This window comes from Mauremys mutica, chromosome 5 (genome assembly GCF_020497125.1).
Source record: "Mauremys mutica isolate MM-2020 ecotype Southern chromosome 5, ASM2049712v1, whole genome shotgun sequence".
Lineage (NCBI taxonomy): Eukaryota > Metazoa > Chordata > Testudines > Geoemydidae > Mauremys > Mauremys mutica.
Genome location: NC_059076.1, coordinates 136,237,063 through 136,261,899, shown reverse-complemented (window position 1 = coordinate 136,261,899; position 24,837 = coordinate 136,237,063). Strand labels below are relative to the sequence as shown.

The window sequence follows — 24,837 nt, the reverse complement described above, 5'->3', positions numbered from 1 at the left end:
TGTTAATTGGAAATTCTTAGGTAATCAATATAATTAATATGCAATCAATAGATCAGGCAACAAATGCACTGTCATACGGGAGATCTGAGGTCAAGTTCTACTTGAGGATCCCAATTGTTGGGCCAGCGGAGCTGAGGTTCTGAAGTGATGCACTTATGGGGGCATGAACCAACTTGGGAACTGTGATACCCCCTGCTGGTTAAACTAGAAATCTGCACCTTTCTCCCACTTCAAGTTGTTTAGCCCCACTCTAGCCATATTAGGTCTGTCCACAGTGTAGAGGTGGCCTTTTGGAAAAGAGAGGATGGTTCAGTACATAATGCACTGGCCTGGGATTTGGGAGACCTAGGTTCAGATCTCTGGTCCACTGCAGACTGCCTGATCTTGGGCAAGTCACTTAGGTCCATGTTTTAAAAGGTGTTGCTGAGCTCAGCATTACAATGCCTAACTGATTTGGAAGCCTGAGACTCTTTTTTTTCAAAAGGATTTAGGCACTTAGGAGGCAAAATCCCCATTTGAAAATGAGACTTGGATACCAAGATCAGTTAGGTGCTGCAGTGCTAGGCGTGACAATGCCAAAATATCTTTAAAAATCTGGGCCTTAATATCTTTGCCTCAGTTCCCCCTCTGTAAACATGGGGATAATAGTGTTTCCCTATTTCCCAGGGGTGGGTGAGGAGAAATACATGAAAAATTGTGAGGTGCTCAACTGAGGGTCATAGAAAGAGAGCTGATTTTTTTGAGCATTTATGTCCAGACTGATTCAGCAGTTTCTGCCTTAATTTTTGTTCATTTTTTATATAAAAATACTTTTGGCACCAATCACATTGGTGTCTGAAAACTGTACAGACTAAAAACAAACATACGGATGTCGCCCATCGAATGCAGCAAACAAACTGAGCCCACTCAGCTGTACTGATTTCCTTTTTCAATGTATACAAACTGTGTATTCATATAGAGTCAGCAACGTGCTAAGGGAAACCCTGCTGCTGCAGGGAGCAGTGTCAGTGACTCAGTAGGGGGCACTCTTCCTTCAGAGTCAGTACTGACCTCGGTACCCCATGGCGGTGGTGCAGAGAGTGATGCTGGTGGCTAGGGGGTGCTGGGCACTCCGCGACAGGTATGAAGATAACTCCCAAGGAGCACACGGTACAAGTGGACAGCGTACAAATAAAGGGAAGGGAATGGGAAGCATGTGACTGGTAAAGAAAAGCCATGGTTTGAGCTAGTCTATGACTTTTGTTTTGTTTTTTAAATGAATTTATCTATCAAGCCCTAAGTACGTGCTGGGTACAGTTGCTAAAATAATGAACTCATTGACAATATCGAATTAAATTGCCTTGAGAAATTGTCTGGGAAATAGCATAAAATCCACACCCCAGTCTTTCCATGATGATGGTGAGGATGAAAAAACTGATTAGTTCTGACTTCCTTGCCTTGCCCTGAATCAATTTCCTTATCCAAACAGCGCTCTCTCTCCCCTCCCCGCTAGTAGTTGTGTTGGTGGCGGTTATTCTGGTGTGTATTACACTAGCCCCATCCGGAGCCCATTATGCAGTACAGTCATGAAGTAAAGATTTTACAATAAGTCTTAACTCCCTTCTGTCGATGTAGCAGACTTGCAGACCAAACTGGCTGAGAGCGCTCAACCTAGAACAAACTGCTGCTGTCTCTAGATGTTTAAATCTACAAAGTGCTAGCGATACTGTCTCGGGTGATCTCGAGCAATGTGCAGGGTCTTTTTGATAGTTGGGACACAAACTCTCTCTGTAGGATTAAAATGAAGATGTTGTGCAGTGCGTGCAATCTAAAGTATTCTACATCTGTGCTCCTGAGTGGTGCATCGGAAGAGCCCTGAATGCTTTGCCAATGTTAATTTAAAAAATCACCTGCCAATCTCACTTATCTAAATGACTATCAAAATTCACCACAAAATGAAAATATAAAAGCAATGATTGTTTGTGTTATAGCCAAATGATACTGTTCCTGTGAGGCTTTGGAGCTCTTCGGGGGAGAGCTTTTTTGGACTGTCTTGCTGGATTGGATAGTAGGGGGTGTTCAGCACATGAAGGATAGAGAGGGTTGAAGTATTGTGAAGTAATCCTAGAGTGGTTCCCCGCCCCCCCCAAATATCTGTGGAATATACTTCAGAAGTCACCTTAATCTGATGTTTCCTATGAGACTTGGTCACGGTAGTCTTTAACCTTCTGGATGTAACTTTCAAAACCTATGTCTTGTCTTTACATCTAAAGTTCTACAGCAATTCATTGAGATGAACCTACAAATGACACATACCTAACATCGCAATGGACTTTGGATCAGTCTCCCAATGCTAAAATCGTAATGTTGTGCTTGAGATTGCAATGCACAAACCAGTTCACCTTACAATATTCCCCTGTAAGAAATGGTCTCTCAGCACCAAAGCCAGGCTGGAAGCATTTGCTTGCTCTTCCTGCCCTGATTTGCGTGTTTGTGCTAGCGGTGATTTCAGGGGAAGTGTGGAATCTTATGTTCTGGTCTTGACAGGCAGGTGAAGGAAGATTGGTGTTTTGGGTGGTATTTATTTTGTTTTGAAGTTTTACAGTTTTTAAACAATTTAAGAGTTTTTGTTATGATCCCTAATCTGCACATCATTTGTTTTCCTCAGAAAAGTACAAAAACTGCCACCGAAGTGGGCCGGACCTTTGCCACGATGTTTTCAGATATAACTTTTCGGCAGAAGCTTCTAGAAACAAAAACCGAAGAAGAGTTTAAAGAAGCCTTGGTACATCAGCGCCACCTGCTGACGGTGGTGAATCAGAGACCCTCAGCCGTGAACGAGGGGCACAAAACACACAGCCACAAGCCGCTCAAGGTAGGGCGAGAAAAAATCTAAGTCCTGGCTTTCCACTGTTGTTTCTGTTTAAATAAAGTGCAGGAACCTGGTGATTATTCATGGTCTTGAATTTGCCCTAGTTATATATTAATGAGTTTATGCATCTCCGTCCTCAAAACAGACAACTGGGTTAGGTCTACACAGCTGCTGGGAGCGAATCCCACAGCCCAGGTTGACTGACTCACGCTATCAGGGCTTGGGCTAGTGCGCTAAAAATAGCCGTGTAGACGTCGCTTTGACGGTCGGGCTTGGGCTGTGAAGCCCACCCTACTCCTTAGGCTTCAGAGCCCGAGCTCCAGCCGGGGCAGGAATGTCCAAATTGCTGTTTTTAGCACACTAGCGGAAGCTCCGCTAGACTCGCTCCCAGCAGCTGTGGAGACACACCCTTTTTGTCACCGCCAGCTAGTTCTGCTCAAATGTTCTGGTTTCTTATGCTGTTTAACTGAATCTCTTTTGCAACAGTGAAAATAGGGTAAAAAGTAGTATTGCCCCTTTTTAATACCTGAGAAATGCAATGAATCTTGTTTATATATATCTCCATGTAACAACTTCCCACTGAAAATTAAAGGAAAACCCTTCAAATGATCATGCTTAATGAGGGCTAGGATGGATGGATTATTGTAAATTGCCACAGAGAGGCAAATGCATTTTAGCACCCTCAATTGGGAAGATAGCAAGTCTGTCTCTGAAGAACCGTAATCTTTACTCGCGTGGTCATCACTTTGATCTGAGGGTTTCTTGGCTCTCCTGCAGACTAAAATCCCTTGGAAAAGTGGCATCTCTTAGCACGCATGCCACATCTCCGCTTTCTCTTCTGGAGCTCCCTTAATGTCATCCTTGCACCCTGTCTGTTCACACACAGGTTTTATTATCCAGGCTGAAAAGCTGCACATCTAAAAATAAATTGGTGCATGCCACTTCGAATCTCCTACTCTTTTCCCTAGACTACAAGTAATGTGAAGCTTTGAAACAGCCTACGGTGTTCAGAGTGGAAACTTTCAACACACATCCATGTTCTGGCTGGTTTTCAGAGTTTTTAAAATATAATGGTTTAGGACTAAGTGAAGAGCACAAAGGGGGCAGCCTGCCTGCCCTTTCTTACCTTGATCCCTGTCCTCTGCATTTTAAGCACAGAATCCCTTCTTCCAGAGACAAGTCTATAGTAGGTGACTCCTGAGCTCATCTAAACCTCATTCACCCTGGGGTTCAGGTTTGCAGAACCAGTTTAAGCTGTCAGAGGGGTAGCCGACCTGTAGGAGAACACTTCAGCCTCCCTGGCCACACAATAGCAGATGTAAAGGTAGCCATCTTACAGCAAAAAAAACCTTCAGGACCAGATTTCAAAGAGAAACTGCTGAGCTTCAGTTCATCTGCAAAATTTGACACCATCAGCTCAGGATTAAACAAAGACTGTGAATGGCTTGCCAACTACAGAACCAGTTTCTCCTCCCTGGGTGTTCACACCTCAGCTGCTAGAAGAGGGCCTCACCCTCCCTGATTGAACTAACCTCGTTGTCTCTACACTGATTCTTGACCGCATATTGATACCCGCCTCTGGAAATTTCCATTACATGCGTCTGACGAAGTGGGTATTCACCCATGAAAGCTTATGCTCCAATACGTCTATTAGTCTTTAAGGTGCCGCAGGACTCTTTGTTGATTCTTTAAGCTGGTTACAAGTGATTTGCAGCAATGTTTTCTTCCAGTGCAGGTTTAACCCTTTGATCCCTTTCCTCTGAAGCCATTTCTGTAAACACTGGGGCATGTCACAGTAGGAAACCACAGCCTCTGGGTGAAAAGTTTAACAAGACTAGGAGTATGTCTACGCTGGCAGAGTTACAGCCCCAGCAGTTGCAGCACCACTCAGAGTGCTGAAGGGAAACAGCTGTTGTGTGTTCACACTGTCAGCTGCCTGCACAATAGCATGTTCACACTTGCGGCACTTGCAGTGGTATTCGGAGCAGTGCACTCTGGGCAGCTCTCCCACAGAGCATCTCTTTCTCTTTTGCCACTAAGAGTTGCGGGAAGGCGGAGGGGGCTGCGGGGCATCCTGGGTCCTATCCCAATGCCCCGTGATGCATTGCTTCATATCCCAGCAATCCCTGTGCTTCTGTCCACATTTGGCGCCATCTTTCAACGGTTTGTGTACTGTGTGCTCTGCCTCTCCGGGCTGCAGGAATGGATCCCCCACTGTTGACCAACATGCTGCTCGCTCTCACTAACACATCACGAGTGGCAGTGTAGTTATTCCTTAAACTACAAAGGCAAGAGCAGTTCAACATTGATCTTATCATGCGTAGTAACTACGGCAAGAGATTGCTTGTGGCATTCACGGAGGTGCTGATTATAGTGGAACGCCGCTTTTGGGCTCAGGAAACAAGTACTGAGTGGTGGGATCACATCATGGTGCACGTCTGGGATGACAAGCAGTGGCTGTAGAACTTTCGGATGAGGAAAGCCATGTTCATGGGACTGTATGATGAGCTCGCCCCCAGCCCTCCGGTGCAAGGGCACGAGAATGAGAGCTGCCCTGCCATTGGAGAAGCGCTTGGCAATTGCACTGTGGAAGCTGGCTACTCCAGACTGCTACTGATTGGTCGCTAACCAGTTTGGAGTGGGAAAGTCGACCGTTGGACCGATGGAAGTGTGCTGGGCCATTAATCCCATCCTGCTCCGAAAGACCGTGACTCTGGGCAACGTGTGTGGCATTGTGGATGGCTTTGCACAAATGGTCTTCCTTAACTGTGGAGGGGGATAGACGGCACGCACATGCCAATTCTGGCACTAGACCACCTAGAGACCGACTACATTAATTGGAAGGGGTATTTCTCAGTGGTTCTCCAGGCGCTTGTGGATCACCGTGGGCTTTTCACAGACATTAATGCAGGCTAGTCCAGAAAGGTGCATGACACTCGCATTTTTCGGAACACTGGCCTGTTCAGGAAGCTGCAAGCTGGGACGTTCTTCCTGGACCAGAAGATCACCGTAGGAGCAGTCGAAATGCCCATTGTGATCCTGGGAGACCCTGCCTACCCCTTAATGCCATGGCTTATGAAGCCATACACGGGGCACCTTGACAGCAGCAAGGAGCAGTTCAACAACAGGCTGACAAGTGCAGAATGACTGTTGACTGTGCTTTTGGCTGTTTAAAGGCCCACTGGCACTGCCTATATGGGAGGCTGGACCTGGCTGATGACAATATTCCTATGCTCATAGCCGCGTGCTGTACGCTCCATAGTATTTGTGAAGGAAAGGGTGAAGCTTCAGTCAGGACTAGCCCGCTGAGGCTCAGTGCCTGGAGGCTGAGTTTGAACAGCCAGAGACTAGCGTGGGGCCATAAGGATCAGGGATGCCTTGAGGCAAAAATTTGAAGCTGAAAGCTACTAAAATTTGTTGCTGTGCTCGGGAGTGCAGTGCTTGTAATGCTAGGAGGTGATTGTGATTGGTGCAGACGATGCACTGTGAAGGTGTAAGAAAATTGCCTGTTGCTTTGTAGGGCTCTGTTTGCTTTCAATTAATGGAATAAAGATTGCTTTCAAACCAAAACAATTCTTTTATTAAAAAAACAACAACTGGAGAGAGACAGACAAAAAAATGTGCGGAGGGGGATCGGGGAAGGGAGGGTCCTAGGACTGTTAAAGATTTGTGTATGTCCAGGTGTCATTTGTAGTACAATGCAGCGGGTACTGTACTTCAGCAGGGCTAAATTGCAGAGGGCTGAGTGTTGAGTGCAGTGAGTACTGGGAGTCTGCGGTGCTGGACTGTGAGCAGGGAGGAGTGGAATGCTGCGGGTAGAGACTAAAGCCAGGACGCTGATACAGTGTGTTGGAGGTGTCTGGGGAGTGCAGGGGAAAGAGTTTTGCGACAGCGGCTGCAGGAGAGGGCAGGTGCAGAGCTGCTTGGTTTGCAGTGCTGGCGCACCTGGAGCGTGTCTGCTCAGCGTTCCATAATGTTTTAAGAGCCGCTCCATGGCTTCGTTCTGGCGTGCCACGTTCTCCTTTCGGTTCCTCTTCTTGCTGTCCTGCCATTCCTTCAATTCTTGATTTCCGGCTGTGGAGTGCGTCAGGACATCATGCAGAAAATCCTCTTTAGTTCTTCATGGCCGCTTTGTAATTCTGCGCAGACGTTCAGACAGCGTTAACATAGAGGGAGGCTGGGCTCCCAAGGTCATATTTATGAAGCCAAAATGCAACGTTTTACAGAAGCAGTATTGGTTGCAACACGCAGACCACTGATTTAAAACACAGCCACTATTCACATACCTGTCACTAACCAGCTGACCCCAGGCAAGCACACATGAGCCACAAGACCCCCCAAATGGTGAGTAACCGAAGGGGCAGGGGAAATCAGTGTTCCAGGACCATACTGTACACTGGGCGTGTGGCTCTTGGAGAGAGGCAGTATAGGGGGGTGGGAGGTAGGGCTTATAATCATTCCTGTCCCCACATTTTCCACAGGCTGTGTTCATTATGGAAGATATCTCGCTGCTGAGGGTGAGCAGGGAATCAAGGGAGGGTCTTCGAGGCCTGGTCTACATTAAGGGGCGGGGTCGATGTAAGATACGCAACTTCAGCTATGTGAATAGCGTAGCTGAAGTCGAAGTATCTTATTTCAACTTACCTCCCGTCCTCACGGCGCAGGATTGACAGCCGCGGCTCCGCTACCGCTGCTCGCTCTGGTGGAGTTCCGGAGTCGACGGGAGCACGCTCAGGGATCGATACATCACGCCTAGATGAGACGCGATATATCGATTCCCGATAAACCGATCGCTACCCGCCGATCCGGCGTGTAGTGTAGACATACCCCAAGACTGCAGCTTCCACCCTGGCCCTTATGCAGCTCACCTGTATGTAGCAATGCCCCCCCACCCCACCCCAGCAGAGTGGCGTGGGAAAGTTAACCTTAATGGGGCAAGAAACAAAGCAGCTCTGCCAAAGAACCAGCGGCAGCGGATTGCCCAGTATCTCCATGAGAGTTTCCTGGAGATCTCTGACGGAGATTCCTGTGAAGCGAGGGAATCAATCAACAGCCTGTTCCGCCGCTCAGACTAGGCACGTGGTGCTACGTGCATCATACAGACACAATCCTGCTTTCTGCAACCCTCCTGCACACAACAAGTTGCTTCAGCAATTCCCAAAATCAAAGCCATTTACCAAGGCTAATCCGCGAAGGATTAATTAATCCCTGAAGGAGCAATCCTAGAGGTAGGAGAAGGACGGAGTCACAATCACAAAAGGAATAATTGGAGTTAGACTGTGTGTGTGGTGATGATGTCTAAATGGAGTGTCCACCTTAAGCCTTGACCAGGAAGAGGTCACCAGAGACCTCGGTGAGAGCCAAGGGCAGGATGGAGAAACCAGCTCAAAGAGAGTCTAGGATGGAATTAAAGGGGCAGCAGTTACAGATTGTGCTTGATGAGCTTGGAGATAAAGGGAGGAAGGGACAGTAATTGGAGGGGGTGACTTTTTAATAATGAGAGAGCCCAATTCATGTTTATGTGGTGAGGTGGAAGGAAACTTCAGGCGACTGAGAGGATAATGAGAAGGGTGCAGGTAAAGGAGGTGAGGACCCAGGGGAATTTGGAAGTCACTGTTTAGGGAGTGAGGGCTTCTATCTATTCTCCTTCTTGGCCATCCATGTGAAATCACTGGTACTGCTGTTATGAGGGTATTAGAGACCAGAAGGGAAGCAAGAAGCTGATTTGAAGTTAGAAGTATAATTTTAGCTGAACAGAGATCTCAAGATGGTTATGGAGAAGAAGGGGATCAAGAGCCTTGATGAACAAGCAGGAAACCGGGATTATGACTAGCCCAACACTTAGGCATGTAAGCAGGCTGGTGTGTGTGTGAGCGCGTGCCCTAGAGAAACATACATACACTGCCACCCCTGTAGACGGAAGATCATCAGCAACAATAGAAGCTGATGGCTGAAGCCAACTCCTTTTAACAAATCCTGTCCTAAACTTGTCCGTTACAGTTGATTAAAACCCAACAAAAACCACAATTTTAGTTTCCCCGATAAACTTTTTAAAAGTAATAGTTTCATTTCCTTTGGGCAGCTGTTGTGTGTGCGATTGTCCACTGTGACATTTTAGCCAACCAAATAGCCCAGTGATAACGTTCTTCATTCAAGTAATATGGAGAGAGGAGCAAGGCTCACAAATCTGGTGTTTCTGCTCATTTATTCCAAATTTTCCCTTAATTCACTGCATGCGTAATTTTTTTCCTTTTAATTTGTTCCTTCTATGCTGTTGCCACCACTAGCACCCAGATCAACCTCCATTCATGTGCATGAAGGCTGCCAGGGCAGGCACTGAGTTTAGCAGCTTGTGCCAACCACGGACATGGGTGCAGCCATTTTCTCTTTCTCCCCTAAGGGTAACCATTCTGATGGTTGGTCTCCTGTGCTTGCTATGGCAAGATGAGTAAACGTACTCCTCATTAAAGCAACTGTGATTCTCCGTCTGACCTGTGCCTTTGGGAATGTTTACGTCTAAAAATATTAGCCTTTTACAATACGCTCAAATGTTTCTATCAGAGGGTTTGGGGTTTTTCAGTTCATATTTCCCTAGTTGTTTAGACCACAAACAAGGTGCTAGAGTTCAAATCTCCAACACAAACAAGCAAGAGATCTTTAAAAGAAGGCTCAAAATAAAGTCCCGTGGACACACAGCAGTAGTACACGTGTGCCAGCACCATGCCAAGAGAAACAGGCAGTTGGCCAAGTAGCTGAAGGCCAATGGGAAAAGTAATGAAGAATACACAGAAACTGAGCTTGTGGGGGATCCCTTTAGATTATACCTGATTTGGGAAAAGTCCCAGTTTTCAGCTCAGCTGTGATCTCTTTCCACTCAATAAGTGATTCCATTCCATGTGAAATGGGTGGGGAGTTCCGTCGTTTGCAGTCAAGTCAATGCCACGTGGAAACCAATCCCTGGTGAATGTTTTATACTGAGTTAAATGCATGTAACTGATTTTTAGTGTTGCAGCATTAAAACTTTCCTTTCAAACACACAACTTCCACCCAGCCTTTCACAGATGAATAGTCAACCAAAGGGGAAAGCCAATAAATCTGCACCTCTTTGAGATGGAGCCACCATCTAGTTAATTTGTGTATGTTATGTCTCCAAATTGTATTGAGTCTCTCATTTAGATTGTAAGCAATGTGGTCAGGGACTGTATTTTCTGTGTGTAGTATTGAAACAAACATACTGTTGGCTCTTTTCAAATAAGACCCTTGTAGCCATTAGGGTTCGAAATAACAGCAGGGTAGAAAGATTTTGCACCTGAACTATTGTGTGGTGTTTTATGCCCTGCGTTGGCAAGGCTAGCAAGAGAAATGAAGTGCTTTAATTGTTAGATGATTTAGGTTTTTGGAAGGAACTGAATCAAATTTCTCATTTCATGGTTCAAGGAGCCAAATCTATTACATTCTGCTGGCTCTTTACAAAAGTGCAGAAGTGTGGAGGTTGTTTTTTAAAAACAGCAGAGATGTATTCAACTCTAACAAGTTGCTTACTGTAATAATATTGCCCACTCTCAATTTTATCGTGATTCTCTCAATGGTCGGTGTTTTTCTTAAAGCTCCAGCTGCTGGAATTAGAAGGCTGCAAGAGAATCTCATTTTTTAAAACAAAGGAGGCTTCTAGCCCCGTGGTTTCAGAAGAAAGCCTGATAGCGGAAAGCTATTGCATCCTAAAAATACCAGAAGCAAATAAAAAGAGCCTAATATTTATTTTTAAAAAGCCGTGAGATTATTTTTTAAATCAGTCTTATGATGGGGGAGCTGCGGGGGGCGCTAATGATTTTTGAACTTTGGGGGTTGGCAAAGTCAGGCGAGACCTCTGTTATTGGAAGCAGTTTATCTGATGCAAAAATAGTTTGGGTCCCTCAGATTTACTGGCCTGGATCATCTAGTTGGATGGAGACCTAGGGAAGTGGACTTTGTGGGAGGAAATCCCCCAGTCCCTTCTTTTGGAGACTCGCCACATCATCCTTTTTAGGTAGGAGTTTGTATGGAAAAGGCTGCAGAGCCCACCCCAAACCTGAAAAATCCTGAGATCTACAGGAGGCTAGGTTGTCCGTTTGGAGGCTTGTGCCTTACTCGGCATTGGCTGTAGCCCCTGGGCTAGGCACCTAAACTCAGTCTCTCTTTCTCTTCCCTCACCTCAGTAACATGGCTCCATCAGAGCCTCCCTATTACCACAGCAGCCTCCAGAATCAATTTCCCTGTCTCTGAAGTGGGATGAAAATAACTGTCAAGTATCAGAGGGGGAGCCGTGTTAGTCTGGATCTGTAAAAAGCGACAGAGTCCTGTGGCACCTTATAGACTAACAGACGTATTGGAGCATGAGCTTTCGTGGGTGCATCCGACGAAGTGGGTATTCACCCACGAAAGCTCATGCTCCAATACGTCCGTTAGTCTATACGGTGCCACAGGACTCTTTATGAAAATAATTGTGTCTCACGGAAGGGTGACAGTGCTTTGGACTATGTAAATTGCTATAGACGTGCTAACTGTTTATTTTTATTATTATTACAAAGTCTGGATCTGAATGGCCCATTCAAAACAATTAGTTTTAAGTGCCTATCAGCACTGAATAAGGAGGTTAATCTTTTTAACAATACACGAGCCTTTAAACTGACACAACATTTCCTTCCTTTCTTTTAGTTGCATGAGTTTTTCAATGTTGGCAAGGGAATATTTGATGACATAGCACGAAGATTTCCAGTGTACGCTTTGGACTTCACTGATGGTAGGTTGGCCAATGTTTATAGAAGCACTGGCCTGCTTTTTAATTCTTGTGATATGATGTCCTGTTTACAATGTGAATTGAATATGTTCTTTGATATCTCTGTTGGCCCTTTTTATTTAAAAGAAATCCGGGATAGAAACCTATAAATAATTTCTGAACTGACATGATTTAAGGACTTGAGAAATTTGCAACATTCTCTTCTTAACGAAGATGTTTGTTTTGAGCTAAATTAATTCCCCATTAAATTGTATGTTGATGATTACATTGATTTATTGTTGGTAAGGAACGTGAATCAAAATTGATCATAAACTAATCAGTTTTAATTGGTACAGTACACTCCCCTTCTGCTGCTGTCTGTGTAAGCCAGCCATCGCTATCCAGAGATGATGTGGATGTTGAGCACTGTTACAAATTGAAGTTATGGGCGTCTCGGCAAGATGTCTTTTACAAACACTGTGGTCTCATTAAGGTTCATAAGCAATACAGAGGGCTATAAGCCAAACTAGTTGTTATACTAGGGTTTAACTACCTGGTTTTATTATTATAGTAGCGTCAATCAGAATTTGTAAATGGTCATGAAATTGTATCCAGTATAATTGGCACTAGTGTGACCACTGTTGGAATACTATGTCCGGTTCTGGCATCCACAGTTCAAGAAGGACGTTGATACATTGGAGTGGGTTCAGAGAAGAGCCACGAGAATGATTAAAGGATTAGAAACCTGCCTTATAGTGATAGACTCAAAGAGCTCAACCTTCAATCTGTTAAAATAAGTAGATTAAGGGATGCCTTGGCTACAATCTGAATACCTACAGGGGGAACAAATATTTAATAATGTAGCAGTGAAAGATACAATGCAAACGAATGGCTAGAAGCTGAAGCTAAACCAATTCAGGAGGCACATAAGGTGTACATTTTGAACAGAAAGAATAACCACTGGAACAATTCATGGTGGATTCTCCATCACTGACAGTTTTTCAGCCAAGATTGGATGTTTTTCTAAAGGATCTGGTTTAGGAATTATTTTGGGGAAGTTCTATGACCTGTTTTATACGGAGGGGGGCAGACTAAACAATGGTTCCTTCTAATCTTGAAATCTATGAAAAAACACGCATTTTTGGGAGTCTACAACTGTTGTAAAAACTGTCTCAGGACAGAACCTTGGCATCCAAAGCCTCCGACCAACAGCAGTTTTTATATTCTGTTCGCTGGTTTTGAGATCTAGGAGTAACGGAAGTTTTAATTTATTACGTAAATTGATTTGGGGGTTCATCTAATTCAAACAACTCCACATGTTACAGTGAAAGGTGCCAAATGATGTGTCCTGTTAGAACAGGATGGAGACTTCCTTACATTCCCATAGAGCCAGTGTCCCAAAGTTTGCTGCCCCACAGGAAGCTCTGGCCTTCTGCCAGCAGGAGGGTCACAAAAGCTGACTGGCGATTGAAAAAATTAATTTTTCAAATATATTTTGCAGTTTGTGAATGGCGCAAACTGGGGGAGCCAGATTTTGCAACCGCAGGGCCGATGGGTCGTTAGTGATGGGCTGGGAGAGCAAGTCTGCTCCACACTCACCTGGCGGCAGCAGCTGCTCCTGTCCCACAGGGCAGGGCCCAGCTCCCCACTCCGGGCATTGCAACCTGGCGCATGGGGTCGTAGCACCATTCAGGTTTGGCCCAGCCAATCATGTGAGTCGGTGGCATTGCAACGTGCAACGCGGAGTCTGGGTCACGGCGCTCCCGTGTGCCAGGGCACAACACCCAGAGTGGGGAGCCAGGCAGTGGGGGCTCGCTCTCCAGTCCCGTATGAACATTGGTGTCATGCCCCTTCTTTTGTCCATTTTGTAATATGCTTGAAAAGTCACCTCGACATAGGGCGGTCAGCCCCGAGTCCTCCTGTTAGCTCCCAACGCTGAGGGCAAGGAACTTTTTACCTTCTGCACTGCCATTCTGCTGGGCTGAGTGAAATGGGTCTAGTTTCCTTTATCCTCCATGTGCTCCATACCCAGTTGTGCCTGAGTGCTGAAGGTGTCTCCTGGCTCTGAGACTACCGTAACTGTTCGGCAGCTGCTAAATGTTTACAAGGTGGTGAAAGGACAGAGTTTCAGTCTTTCCTAGATTGATGCAAGTGGGGACAAACCCTTAGAGCTCAATTTTCAGAGTGTATTGTATGAGCCAATTGTGCACAAAGATGATGTGCAGAGAAAATTATTTCCAGAAGTGGAGCTCAAATGCCTAGTGCAGCTAAAATAAAAATCATTTCTTTGCATATGCATTTTTGAGTTTTGTCTGGTGGATGGGGAGATAAATTATCAGAGTTATGACCCCAGCTTTACCTGTGACTTGCTGTGTGACCATGGGCAAGTCACTCCATCTAAGGTAATAATTGGAGATATACCAATCTCCTAGAACTGGAAGGGACCTTGAAAGGTCATTGAGTCCAGCCCCCTGCCTTCACTAGCAGGACCAAGTACTGATTTTGCCCCAGATCTCTAGGTGGCTCCCTCAAGGATTGAACTCACAACCCTGGGTTTAGCAGGCCAATGCTCAAACCACTGAGCTATCCCTCCCCCTCTCTCCATGCCTGGTTTCTCACATGGTATTGTGAGGATAATATTAGCATTTGTAAAGCCCGCGGAGTGCCTTGGATGGAAAGTGCTGGAGGAGTACCATGCAGTGTGTAGCTTACTACAATGATCCATGCCTTTGTCACCTTAAGGCTAGACTATAGCTGCTCACACTACCTGGGATGACTCAAGGTCCACCCTGTAACTGCATCGGGGTAGCACACAGGCAGGAACCCATCATCCTAATGCTCTCCACTCTACATTTACGGAAATTGAATTCTGAATACAATTCAAGATCCTTGTTCTCACATTAAGAACGTTGACTGGGCTCTGAACCCTGTTTTCCCAGAACCATCTCTCTCTCTCTCCTCCGCACTGTGTTATGCTACTCTGTGACATCAGCTGACAGATCCCACGTTTCTTTTGTGTTGGGCAGAACAGAGTTTTCAGTGGAAAAATTCCTAGGATGGAACCAACGTTGGCAGCAGACAAAACTGAGCCCAAAATCTCTCCCCTGCATACCATGCTGCACATCACACCTCTTAAGTGAACTTTTCCCCAAAGCAGCCATATAACAATGGCACCGAGCACTGAAGGAATCTACCACTAGTCCCTATCGCTGTGAAGAACTGGCCTAATAGAATGAAATAGAGCTGAGGCTTCAAGAGGTGGGGGGGTGTGTGTATGTGTATGTATATACTTTTCTTTTGTGAGGGGCACAGAGACTACAACAGGGAGTGCTATACAAATGTCTATAAATGAGAGCTAGGTGGAGTGTGAAAGTTCCATTTTTGTGAAGGATTTCAAAATTTGACTTCATTCTAAATTGGAATTAAATCTGAAAACTTTGAAATTCTGTGAAGAAAATTTTTAATTTTTTTTAATTAATCATAACACTTTGTTTTGATTTTGACTTTTATTTTTTATTCTACAAAATTTTAAAAAATTGAAATATAAAGCCATTTTAAAAAAATCAAACATTTTGTTCCAATTTTCTATATTGTCAGAATTTTTTCCTGAGTTTCTCTCCAAAACAAAAGTTCACCAAAATGACACACATTTTGCAAAAGCATTTTGATTTCAATGGAACTGTGTTTTCTGGTGAGCTCTACTATAAATAAAGACTGTAGTATATTTTTGTAGTTTGTGCTAAAAATCGGTGAAGAGCAGGAACACCATGAAAGAGGAGTAAGTATGTGTTAGATGAGTTTAGGCAAGGACCTTTCCTTATTTTGTGTTCCTTACTGCGCATCACTAGCTCAAATAAGCAGAGAAGTTTTGTCTGAGCAGTGGTCACAGCTGAAACTCCGTTCAATGATTCTCAGCACTGCACCATCAATATACTTAGCATTTATGAAATAACATGAATGATGCAGTCTGTACAGAATATAGGTGGAGCGGCTGAAATTCTTGCAACAATCAAGAACTCAGTGGTGTAATTCTTTAAGAATACATGGGATGAAAAATAGATGAGAAACAGTGAGCATCTTCCACAAACCACCAGGCTGGAAGGAGAACAAGACCATGAAGTTTCTGAATCATCTCAAAGCAGCATGGTACTGCAAATGGGGTATTTGAATGAGCCAAACTAAAACAGCCACAAGGTTCACGTTACAGAGAAGGCATTGTTTTTATTGAGGAAGTAGAGAATGCAGTCTGAGCAGAAGGCACAGTAGCAATGTATGAACAGACCAACAAGACCAGCCATTAAATTGTCTTTGGAATGTCATAACTGTGCAGGGGAAGGGGGCTTTTTGCTGTCCTAGTGGCTTTGTGCTCACAGTGAAGATAAGGGATCTGCTAGTGCTAGCTAAAGAAGAATGCTTTAGTTCATAAGAGGCTTGTGTTTTTGTGGCAGAAAGACTAGGGGTGAAATCCTAGCACCTTTGACGTCAATGGAACCAGGAAGTCACAGCAGGATTCTAGGGGTGTGTATGATTTGTATAGAGATTGTCTTTCTTGTCTGAAGCACTTGGGTTTGATACACTCGAATTATGCAAATGACTGGGACACTTGTAACTGTCCTTTAAAACTGGGAGTAAAATGAAATGTACGGTGAGCTATGAACTGTTGAGTTCTTGCAGTGTGGCTCATGGGATTTTGCTTGGTTTCTATAAACTTTGGTCCCGCAGCAGCAGTTATCTTTTAATAACTTTATTGATATATTTGAGTAACTCTCCTTGTGACTTACCAGTATGTACAAAAATAATAAAGTAATAGGGCCAAATACAGAATTTCCCATTGCTGAACTTGTCCCTAAAAAATTCGGAAGACTTTAGCTTAAATTCCTGATGAAATCATACAGATTTTGCGAAAACTGCCTATGTCCGTCCCCGTCCCCTCCTTCCCCCCCCCAAAAACCCACCCTGTTGTTTTCTCTTGATCATATATAAAATTTAAGAATGTAGAGAATGTGTAAATGTTTTTCCATTCCTTCAGTATGTTTTTTTATGTATAATGGCTTTTTTTGTGGTTTGCTATTTTATTCTACCAGTGCAATACAAAGAGAGAACTTTGAAACAATTTAAAGATGTACAATGCTCATCAGCTAAATGAAAGCCAGTGCACTGAAGTAAGATACTGGTGTTCCTGGATTTTGTTCTCTGCAGTAACACTGACCCTCTGTCCTTGTGATGATCGCTTAGCTTCCCATTGCTTCAGTTTCCTTGTCTCACGGGATTTGAGATTAATTCTTGTTGACCCTATTCTTCCACCTTACTCATGTTGAGCAGGACCTGGGAATGGGCAAGAGGGGATGGATCACTCGTTGATTCCCTGTTCTGTTAATTCCCTCTGGGGCATCTGACATTGGCCAATGTCAGAAGACAGGATACTGGGCTAGATGGACCATTGGTCTGACCCAGTCTGGCCGTCTTATGTTTTGACTCACCATGCAAGTTTTGTTGTTGAAATCAGTAGGATTGTCCTCGTAGGCCTTGATCCTGCACAGCACTTAAGCACACATGTAACTTTGCTCAAGTCCTATTGAAGGACTACAGACGTGAGCCGCATGATGCATGTGTTTGTGTTTTGCAGGATCAGGGCTATAGTGAGGTACCGTAATACTCACCAGGGTCAAGATGTTTATAAAGAACTTTTCAAGGTAAAAAGATTAGTTTAAGTGCTATAATTAATCTGACTTGTTGGAAAAGGGTGTGTTTTGCAAACGTGAAAAGTGCCTTAACTGACCAGTGCATCACCTCAGCCTGCAAGTGCAGTTTGAGCCTGCAGCTCCCCATTGGTAAATACTCACATGCACTTAAATAGGCGGCCACTCTCCTGATCTGACTGTTTTGCTCTCTTGCCTTAAGCGCTTGATGGGTTTTGCCTCCCTAAAGCCCCATCTCTGGCCATGTTCAAGTGCCAAACTGTACAGACTCTCGGCATTTCCATGCATAGCTTGGGCCCCTCTTGTTGAAAGTGAAGCCTATTAAATAATATGGATGTGTGTGAATATACATCCTCCTAAGTGAACAGAAGTCTGCAGGAAATAATAAATAGCTGAAAGAAATACAAGATACCAAGTTGGTAGAATCCCCCTGAGCATTCTCTTTATTTTCTCAAATTCAGTTTCCTGAACCTGAGTGTATTTTCCCTTTGCCCAAGAAAGAATCGGTTGAATATAGAGCGCTCCAGCTTAAAGAACGTGTTCTCATAAGCAGTCTTCCTTTAAGGAAAAAGGAATTCTTCATTCTCGCCATCTGTGCTCTTCAAGAATACAAAGTGGACTCGCGTCTTCCTTTCACTTCTTGCTTTCACTCTTCCCGCAAATTACAGGGAAATTGTGTTGTTCTTAATTGGGATGGATCTGAGAGGTAGATCAGAAAGCCAGATCTAACCTAACAATTCATAATACAGTTCAAAAATCTCTCTAATGTGGCACTGCAGCATGAAGTGTGTATATGGTGCCCTTCTTTAGGAATGACTCACATGATATCATCTGCCAAGTATTTTTCTAATTTAAACATGACTGATGCTTTGCCTTGGGTTTAAAAGATGTGGATTTGTCTATGAAGCACATCAGTGTAATTGAACTTTTCAGCTGATTTTATTCAATAGCTAATACAATGGGAAAGGAACACTTGCTTACTAATAGCTGTACTCACACAGCTCCTTGAATGTCTCAAGTTTATTCAATAAATGTAAAATTAATAGGTCTAAGTGTGTCAGCCTCTGACTGAGCCTTTTTATCAATTATGTTCTAAACATGAATATTCAAGTAATTTGAGGCCAACAATACTCTAATCCGTGCATTTTCCAGAAGATGCTGTATGTTTGTTTTTTTTTAAAGTCAGATAGCAATTTTTTCTTTTAACCTGAATACAGATAATTGAATATGTGGAAATGGTAGAGCACAAAAAATAGAGCTGTTGTACAAATACGCATTGTCGCTGGCAGTTTGAATTGTAGCTGTAACTTCGTTTTAAGTCACAGCTTCTCTAACAGTCAAGCACTCAAATCTCACAGCTGGACTGCAAGCTGATTGTGCTGCAAATGTACACTGCCCAGTCAGAGGAAGGTGGCTTGTTTTTCCACTAGTTTTATTAGGCTGTTCCAAATGATATACTGTCATGATGCATCCTGCATTTTTTTCAGATGAAGTGGACTGGGTCAGTTTCTGGGCTGCAAATAAACCTGTTAAATCTCTCATCAGACATTGACTTAAAAGAAAAATGTCATTGTGATAAGTATTTGACGTTAAAAATGCTAATTTTACACATGGTTTATTTGTACGTGCAGAAAGAAACAGCAGCTCAATGGATCTGCAGTGTTGCTGTAGCTGTATGGGTTCCAGGACATTAGGCCATGTCTATACATACAACTGAAGACCCTCTATGCCGACGGGACAAGCTCTCCCACCAACATAGCGCTGTGCGCAGGAGCTCTTACGTTGGTGTAATTTGTGTCGCTTGGAGGTGGAATATTCACCTCAGAGCAATGAAAATTTTGCCGACAGAGGCTGTAGTATAGACATGCCCTTGAGAGACAAGGTGGGTGAGGTAATATCTTTTATTGGACCATCTGCTGTTGGTGTGAGAGACAAGCTTCTGAGCTCTTCTTCAGGCCTGGGACAGGTATACAGAGTGACACAGCTACATACAAGGTGGAGCAGATTGTCTGGCGTAAGTAATTAACACACATTCTAATCTAAGGAACCATTCAAAGTGAAGTGACCCATTAACACCTCTGCAGTCATAAGACAAAAAAGGGGGGGTTAGCGGGTTACCGATTGTTGTAATAAGCCAAAAATCGAGTGTATTTATTCTTAAGACCATGACTTTGTGTCTAGCAAAGTTATGAATTTAAACTCCCAGGCTTTTTCTTCTGAAGGTTTCCTTTGAGGACAAGGACTAAGAGGTCAGATACCAAGTGATCGCTTTGTGAAAAGTGTTCGCCCACAAGTGATATAGTGTTTTTGTCTTATCTTTTTTTTTGTGAGAGTTCGTTCAGTTGGTCCAATATAAGATATTACTTCCATCCACCTCGTCTCTTTAATATCTTGGGACCAACACAGCAAAAACAACACTGCGTATAACCTTAACATAGTCATTCTTGTATTGTATCACTTGTTTTTGTAAAACTATCAAATCAAATAAACTATGTTTTTTTCCCGTGTGTTAATTATTCAAGCCTATAACGTTATCAGATTTCTGTCTGGGACAGTGTAGTTCCTGGTGGTTATTTTTCCTATCAAAGGCACTGGGAGCTGAGAAGACAATTGATTAGCATGTTGAAACTAACAAAGGACAAATCACAAAATGTTCACATGCTTGATTTTTAGTTAAGAACCCCTAACATGTGGCTGCTGCTTTCATCTTCATCCAAGCTGTCCAGACTTCTTGGGTCTGGAAAATTAGGCTGCAGGTCTAACAAAAACATGTTTTCTCTTGAGATTTCCAGTGTTTCCTGTTTCTGATGATGCTAGAACGTCTGTCTGCTAGAACAGCCGATCGGGTGGCATTTTGACACTTCCGATTTTGGCCTGTTTTGATAAAGTTGCCCTAATTGTAAGCTCAACAGTGTAAAAAAAAAAAAAAAAAAAAAAATGTGAAAGTTGACAAAATGTTACAATAACCTATAACAACAAATGTTGATGGAAAAATAGGTCAAATTGTTTTCAATATTGAATGTTGTCAACAAATGCAAGAAAACCAGACAGAGAGACTAAATTAGTCCAAACAAAAAGGCAATGGTGATTTATTTCAAGGACTGTGTTAAGATCATGTTTGGTAAAACAAGAAGCCGTGGAACCAGAAATTAATTAACCCAAATGGGTGTGTCAGGTATTGGGCCTAATTGGAGGACAAAATAATGAGGAGATGGGGTATTTCGCCCATCACTCTCTTTTTGGGTCCTGAAAGAGATTTTTTGGAGGACGAAGTAAGGAAGAACAGACAGAGGCTACTGAAGCAGGCTTCACCATCATGGCTGCGAACCCCACCATTTCCTGGGAACCCTGGACCTTCATCATCCTGATTCTGAGAGATGTCCTGACTAGACCAAGCCGGAGAGATGGATTCAACCCTACCAGTTCCAGATGAATCCCAAACACCAGCAGAGATAAAACAGGGTTGGACTTTAACAAGAGCACGTACAACAGCGGCTCCATCTCAACTAACATCTTCTCTTTTCCCCACCAGGACAGTTATTACCATCTTTAAAACCACCTAAGAGACTGTCAGGCAAGGGATTTTCCCCTGTAAAGACTCTCTCCAGGGAAAGGGGTATTGGTAAAATAAAAAGTCAGACTCAATTTACATTTAACTGGTTTCCCTTTTTATTTTATTTTTTAAACAAAATGTTAAACGGATTTTTAATGGTGCGCTGGCTTAGGTACTAAGCAGGCTGAGGGGGCCTCTATACCAAACCTCAAACCGTGTTTAACGCTTTTTAATGTTGGATAGTGATTGGATTTATGTTAATATCTTTGGGCCATATATTAATACAATGAGTCCCAGATGGGAGTGCAGAAGTGCGCTAAAATGAAAAATAATTTACCTTTTTTTAAAAAAAATTCAAGCCTCCAAATAAACCTTTGGCTTGAGGTTTGGTTGTTAGTTTATCCCAACTGGTTCAGCTTCCTTCACCTAAGTCACTTCCCATTTAGAAATTATTTACAGATATTTCTTAGAGACCAGGGAACAGAATGAAAAATCAAATATAGTTTGTAAATAACAAACAAAAAACTCACCTCAACAGAAATGGAAGTTTCCTTAATGAAGGTAGCTTTTCAGGTTGAAACACTGAACATTCTTTCATACCTATGTTCACTACTTATGGGTTATCTTCCATAGCTTGCCTTTGTACTATAACTGGGCATAAACACCATCAGGAATTGTATCTTTTAAATGGATGCAGACTACATCTCTAGTTTTTCATTTTAGCAATTAAATTATTGTCACCAATAACTAAAGATCTGTGTGACTGTCTTTGAGTGATGTTTTAATGCCATAGAATCAACTGTGCTGTTGATTATTAATACTGCTATTTTTGGTTTGTTTCAGGGATTATTGGGAATAACAAGGCCATAGGAAAATACATCACAACGATGATCTTTTTATATTTTGCCTGCCTCCTGCCATCCATTGCATTTGGTTCCCTAAATGATGAAAACACAAGAGGAGTTATTGGTGAGCTTACCACTCTTTTTGGTTTAAAATCCTCTCCCTGTCTGTAAATGAGGGTTGCTTTATGTCTGTTTGGGGGAAATAATGAAATAAGGTCTGGTGGAGGAGACGTCGGTAATGACTTCTTTTCCAGTAACAATATGGACGGTTGTGTTCCGACCTTGTTTCTCTTAATAGATTAGAAAAACGAATCTGTATCTATATACAAACTTTTCTGGTATCCCTGGGTGCGTAGACAAGTACAGACGTCATATTGTTTTCTGTGCTACCTGTGTTGCGATGACACTAAAGGTAATCCTGTGCACAGGGTTGTAAGTCCACACTTGCTATGTGTTTGTACAGCACCTAATGCAATGGGGCCCCGCTCCTGACTGGGGCTTGGGGTGGCTATTATAATACAAATAACTAGCCTGGTGGAAGACATTTGCTTACTCTTTTAGTATCACCCAACCTATCCCCACCTTAGGGCTGATTCATCTTTGCACTGAGGCCCCTTGATACTGTGCTTGTAATTCAGCAGCAGCTTAGTGTAGATGAGAATCCAGCCCTGTTTTGTCTACTACTTATGTATGAAAAATTGCTCCTTGCTTCACTTTAAAAGAGTGGTTCTCACTCTGGGGTGTGCCTCCCAAGGGAGGTGCAGGAATGTGTCAAGGAAAGTGCAAGCTGCACGTGGTTGTTTGTTTGTTGTTAAGTGCTCCAGCTGTCGGCCCTGGGCGGCTCGGACCGTCAGCCCCAGGAGGCCAGAGCTCATGCAGAAGGACCATACGGACTGGGGAATCAGGGGGAAGGGATAAAGGGGACAACCAGAGCCCCGTTGCCTTGGGCTGACAGCCAGAACCCCACTACCCGGGTTTGGGCTCTCCTCCCCTCTCCTCCCCAGGCCCCAGGGTGGCAGAAGTGAGGTTGGCAATGGGGCACTAAGTCTGCTGTCTGCTGAAAAGTGATATTGACAAATGTCACTTTTCACATTGCCACCCTTACTTCTGCGCTGCTGCTGGTGTGGCACTGCCTTCCGAGCTGTGCACCCAGCCAGGAGCCACGGCTCTACCCTCTGCTTGGCCAGCAATGGGTGGGTGTGTGTGTGTGTGTGTGTATGTATGTATGTAAAGGGGGGGCGCAAACGATTACAGACACAAAGAAGGGGGGTGCAATCAAATAAGTTTGAGACCCACTGATTTAAAAAAAATCCCTCTGCTCCGCACGTTAAAGGGCAATTGCCTGGGATCCCAAGTCTCCCTTTAGACTGTTAATGTAAGTTTGGTTATGTTCCATCGATTTGAATTCCCTAGTAATGATTGTGCCCTTTGTGCATTAGCTGCTATCTGTGGGTAGGCCCCTGTTTGAATAGTCTAGCTCTCAGTATGTGCTGTTAGTGGCTGGCATTCACGACTTGGGTGGTTTACATTAGCGCAATAATAATCTTGCTGATCACTAAACAGGAGCGGCTCCAGGCACCAGCGCACCAAGTGCGTGCCTGGGGCAGCAAGTCAGGCTGCCTTCGGTGGCACGCCTGCGGGAGGTCCGCTGGTCTCGCAGCTTCGGTGGGAATTCGGCGGCGGGTACTCCAAAGGCGCAGGACCGGCGGACCTCCCACAGGCATGTCACCGAATCCGCGTTACCTGCGGACCTCCCGTAGGCATGCCGCCAAAAGCCACCTGACTGCCGTGCTTGGGGCGGCAAAATACATAGAGCCGCCCCTGTCACTAAGGGCATGTGTACGCTGCATCGGGCTCACGGGGCTCAGGCTTAGGGGCTGTTTAATTGTGGTTTGGACCTTCAGGCTCGGGCTGGAGCCTGGACTCTGGGACCCTCTCTCCTCGTGGGGTCCAGAGCCCAGGCTCCTGCCTGAGCCAATTGCAGTGTAGCCAGACCCTTAGTAGGAAGTGCATTTGTAAATATGTGGGCTTAAAAAATACACTTTTTCATTATTTTTAGATGTGCAGAAGACAATTGTTGGCCAGTGTATCGGTGGACTTCTTTATGCTCTGTTTTCAGGGCAGCCGCTAGTTGTACTCTTAACCACAGCTCCTTTAGCCTTGTACATCAATGGTAAGTTTACCAAAGCATATTGCGGATGGAGGCGATCATACTGCACTCGGAATCGGTGAGATGACACTCTCGGAGAGCCTTGCCTTCCTTACAGCTGCACTAACTAAATCTATCGTAGGCGTACAGCTACACAAAGCTAAACGTTACAGACCTGCTTTCAGCCCTGCAAAAGGGATCTAGGGAGTGTTGTTTCATTGAGATTTCTAATAGAATAATTTTAAATTAAAAAAAATACAGATTTTTTTTTAATGAGAATAAAATTGAATGTCCATGGGATGTTTTTTGTTCTCACTTGGGAATAAATATTTGTATGATTGAGGATCAGGGACTGCAATATGCATCCTGAATATATAGTCCTGATGAGGTGTGATGAGTGGATTTTCAGTAATGGGTAACCGGTGACAGTAGCTCTTTTTTTTTTTTTTTAAAGCTGAAGGTACAGGGATAAGTTGGATTCACCAGTATTTGCATTATAGGTCCAATAAGTCAAATTACAGTGGGATGGTTTGGTGGCTTAGCTCTCCACTAGAGAGATACTGCTTGGCTACCTTCAAATGAGCACCCCCGCCCCGGTATCATTCTTTAAATATTGGTACTGACATGATGTTACTGCTTTTTTGACTGGTCCTCTGCTTATGCTGTGCTACCAGTGCTCATTAACAAGAACCAATGGAATGTTAAGATGTGTTGTATCAGATTTGGTTACACGGTACCTAGAAAATTCAACCGCAGCCAAATGGTCAAGATATGTAATGCAGGACCTCTCTCTCTTTCTCTCCCTTCCTTTCCTGTGGGTGTTAAACCTCCCTTTAGATTTGGAACAGTCCATAGTGTTGACAGATAGAATCGAAACTATTGCCCATTCATTGCATTTGAACAAATTAGTGCTTAGCCAAATACAAGTTACTGGGCTCAGTACACAGGTAACTGGATGAAATTTAATGCCTGTGACATACAGGTC

General features: G+C 43.9%; 1 protein-coding gene across 7 annotated transcripts in view; it reads left to right on the top strand.

Annotated features, from left to right (window-relative positions):
• The window catches only part of SLC4A11 (solute carrier family 4 member 11), a 256,975-nt gene that overhangs the window by 184,927 nt on the left and 47,211 nt on the right, over positions 1-24,837 (top strand). For all 7 annotated transcript variants that reach the window (XM_045018780.1, XM_045018782.1, XM_045018779.1 and 4 more), the window contains 4 exons: positions 2,648-2,854; positions 11,546-11,630; positions 21,702-21,827; positions 23,763-23,876. In XM_045018780.1, the coding sequence (XP_044874715.1) occupies positions 2,648-2,854; positions 11,546-11,630; positions 21,702-21,827; positions 23,763-23,876 (532 nt within the window). The remainder of the gene's footprint in view (positions 1-2,647; positions 2,855-11,545; positions 11,631-21,701; positions 21,828-23,762; positions 23,877-24,837) is intronic.